At 45.6% G+C, this 2,827-nt stretch overlaps 1 protein-coding gene across 1 annotated transcript; it reads right to left on the bottom strand.

Moving 5' to 3' along the window:
• Positions 1-781: 781 nt before the first annotated feature.
• Positions 782-2,414, bottom strand: LOC147620280 (peroxidase A2-like). The gene is made up of 4 exons (XM_086772472.1): positions 2,082-2,414; positions 1,793-1,984; positions 1,527-1,692; positions 782-1,424 (listed from the first exon to the last, which is right to left on the bottom strand). Exons 1-4 carry the CDS (start codon positions 2,301-2,303, stop codon positions 1,006-1,008), a joined length of 999 nt encoding a protein of 332 aa, XP_086628598.1. The 5' UTR covers positions 2,304-2,414; the 3' UTR covers positions 782-1,005.
• Between the last annotated feature and the right edge of the window lie 413 nt (positions 2,415-2,827).

Genomic DNA, 2,827 nt, shown 5'->3' with positions numbered 1-2,827 from the left:
AACATTTCTACGAGTTACTACAATGTATAAATTTTGAGATGTTTGGAAACCACTAAAAGGGTAACAAGGGATTGAGATGATTTGTTTTTATAATGGCCACTCTCCTTTCATAGGAACATCTCAAAGTAGTATCTACTTTTCAATGTGTTCCTCTTTTATCTATTGCTAGTGGCTTTAACTACGGCTTTTGTTCCAAGTTTCCTTGGAAAAGACTCATATGATTACCAAAAAAGACCCATAAATTCCACTAGTGGGGATAAAATGGTTAAATAGATAATAATAGGCAAAACTTCAAGCTTGCATATGAAATTCTAATCCTTCGTATATCTAGTTATTCTATTTATATTTTTTGTGAAAATTTGAAAGGCCTTTTGTGATTTCACTTTTATCACCTCGTATTCTTATGCTTGTTTTTGTCCTTCATATGTTGGTGTTCCATGATAGAAGTCATATTCCTACATGGACCCGTACTTTTTGGCATGCCTCAAGGTGGACCAAGCACTTGCATGGTTTGTCTTAGTCAAAGACGACTTTTGGATTGAATTTGGTCCCTTTTTCCAATTTCAATCCCTCCTCCTTTTATTTGGGCCTATGGGGTGAAAACGTGTCTAGTGAGAAGTTAGAAAAGAAAGCCCTATTGTATGTATTGTATCCAGCTAGAATAGAAAATACAAGATTCTAGATCACCGCATTGAATAGAAAATACAAGATTCTAGATCACCGCATTGAAATCATCTGGTCATGAAACATAGGACATTGTTAACCTAGATGAGGTAGGATACAGTTTGGAAAGTTGATTGCTATTTTAAAATAGAAAAAACAATCCAATTCAAATAAAAAATCCAAGGTATTATGATCTCCATAAATTATTTAAAAGAAGATACATAATAAAAATTCCAAGGGCATTTGTCACTTGCCCAAGGCTTACCTAAGCTTTCAAAACTTGTCTAAGTTGCTACGTGGAAGAAGGGCCTCCCTACGAGGACGACCACGATGACCATTAGTTTAGCCATTCACCTTCCGGCAGTTGAGGCGGATCTCTCCTTGGGTGCCGGTGAGAGGACTGATGTTCCCCATGTTAATCATGGATTGGGCGAACGCCGTAAAGAAGGTGCTTTGGCTGCTACTGTAGGTGTTCACGAGCGAGACGGTGCTGGAGCCGGAGGTGGAGTAGAGCTCTTGGTCGGACTGCAACAACCCCTTGTTGTTCTGCAGGTTGGCGTAGTAGTTGTTGTCGAAGGTGTCCGGCGTGGTGGTGTCCAGTGAGTTCAGCGCGTTAGGGTCCCCGCCGCTCTGCGGGCAGTTGCTCTGCAGCGTGGCCAGGTACGTGGAGTCGAGGGTGGGATCAGGGCTGCCTGTACCGCTGAAGTTGTAGAGGCGCGAGCTGAAGGAGATACAGCGGGCGCGACCAATGGTGTGGGCGCCTGCAGCCGCAACAGAAAATGCAATGCATCAACGAATTGCGACCAAATCATTCCTATGAGTAAACTACATTCAGAGTCACCAATAGTTAAATGCGTTGGAACCTGAGAGCACAACTGCATCCTGCGAGGACAAGCCCACTGCCGTGAACTTGCTGATGACCGTGTTGATAGCTGTGTTGGGTGCCGGGATGTCTTGCGCGGGGGCGCTGGCGCTCACAGTGGTGGCATCTCTTCTTCCCAAGAGCACAGTCCAGGAAGGCCCTCCGGCCTGCGTAAAAAATATATCATCCAAGGTCTTTTAAGTATATAGTAGCAACATAAATTAAATTAGCCTCCTCGACGTGCGTTTAGCCTACTCTTTACAGTACCAGGGTCACGGACGCATTGGCTGCCAGCGCTAGGATGTCAGCACACGACACGGTGGCATTGCACGCGGCCTCCACGGCGGACTTGATGTTATCCACCACGTCGAACCCTCTCAGGCTGTTGTTGTTCGGAGGGGCCGTCTTCTCCCCCGTCGTTGTGGCTGTATCGTCCAGCAATATCGATCCGTCGCATCCCTACATAATGCACAGAAAAGTAGTGTAATTGAGCATCATGATTTTGATTAATATTCCACTAGAGCATAGCTAATTTCTCCACGTTCTATATACTAACATTTACGAAGCAATCATGGAAGTGTAGACGCAGCAAGGAGGCTGCCATCCGGGCCTCCTGCTGCACTGCTTGCTGCACCACTTGCTCTACGATGCTCGCAACAGTTGGACAGGATGCGTCGTAGAAACTAGAGCTGAGCTGTGCGCGGGCTATTGTGGAACTAGCTCCTATGAAGAAAACTAGCGCACAGCGCAGCACGAATGAAAGACCAGGCTGCTCCATGCCCTATGAGGTAGGTTGCTTTCAACCTCGCTAATTAATAGTGCAAGGGTGGCAAAGACAAAACGCAAAGATCGACGCAGGCAATCTCTTGATGCGCTTTCCCCTTCCCTCACTCACATGAGACCGAATTTATAGAAGAACTTACATGACATCCACAGGCCTTAGTGGGTGGAGCCTACGACATTAGGTTAAATTCCCTTTCTTGGGTCCACACCCTCGGGATTGAGAATTGATTGTAAATGGGGCTTCCTAAGAAGACATTCACGTATTACAGGAGCTTGAAACATCCTCTCTGTTTAGTACATGTCCCATCAAAAGAAGCTTATATGGATACAACCTACCCAAGGTGAGAGAGAGAGCCCCACCCCCACCCCCCACGAGCTAGACTGTGCATTCAAGGTCTTAATTCAACCGCGTGTGTGCATGGACGATGCATACTTTATTCAAATAAGTATTGAAGGCCTCCACGTCCAGAGGCAAGGTTAACGTGTTTGGATTTCATTCTTGTGACTAGTGTTGTTGTG

This window comes from Cibotium barometz, chromosome 32, assembly GCF_041138505.1.
Source record: "Cibotium barometz isolate CiBa-2024 chromosome 32, ASM4113850v1, whole genome shotgun sequence".
Taxonomy (NCBI): domain Eukaryota; kingdom Viridiplantae; phylum Streptophyta; class Polypodiopsida; order Cyatheales; family Cibotiaceae; genus Cibotium; species Cibotium barometz.
This window is presented reverse-complemented; position numbering and strand designations above follow the sequence as displayed.

What these genes read in the sequence shown, in the direction of transcription:
- LOC147620280 (XM_086772472.1), bottom strand. Translation starts at nt 2,303, where the DNA reads ATGGAGCAGCCTGGTCTTTCATTCGTGCTGCGCTGTGCGCTAGTTTTC. An exon ending in TCCATGATTGCTTCGTAAAT is followed by an intron (nt 1,985 to 2,081) that starts GTTAGTATATAG and finishes TGCATTATGTAG; the next exon opens with GGATGCGACGGATCGATATT. An exon ending in GGATGCAGTTGTGCTCTCAG is followed by an intron (nt 1,425 to 1,526) that starts GTTCCAACGCAT and finishes TTGCGGCTGCAG; the next exon opens with GCGCCCACACCATTGGTCGC.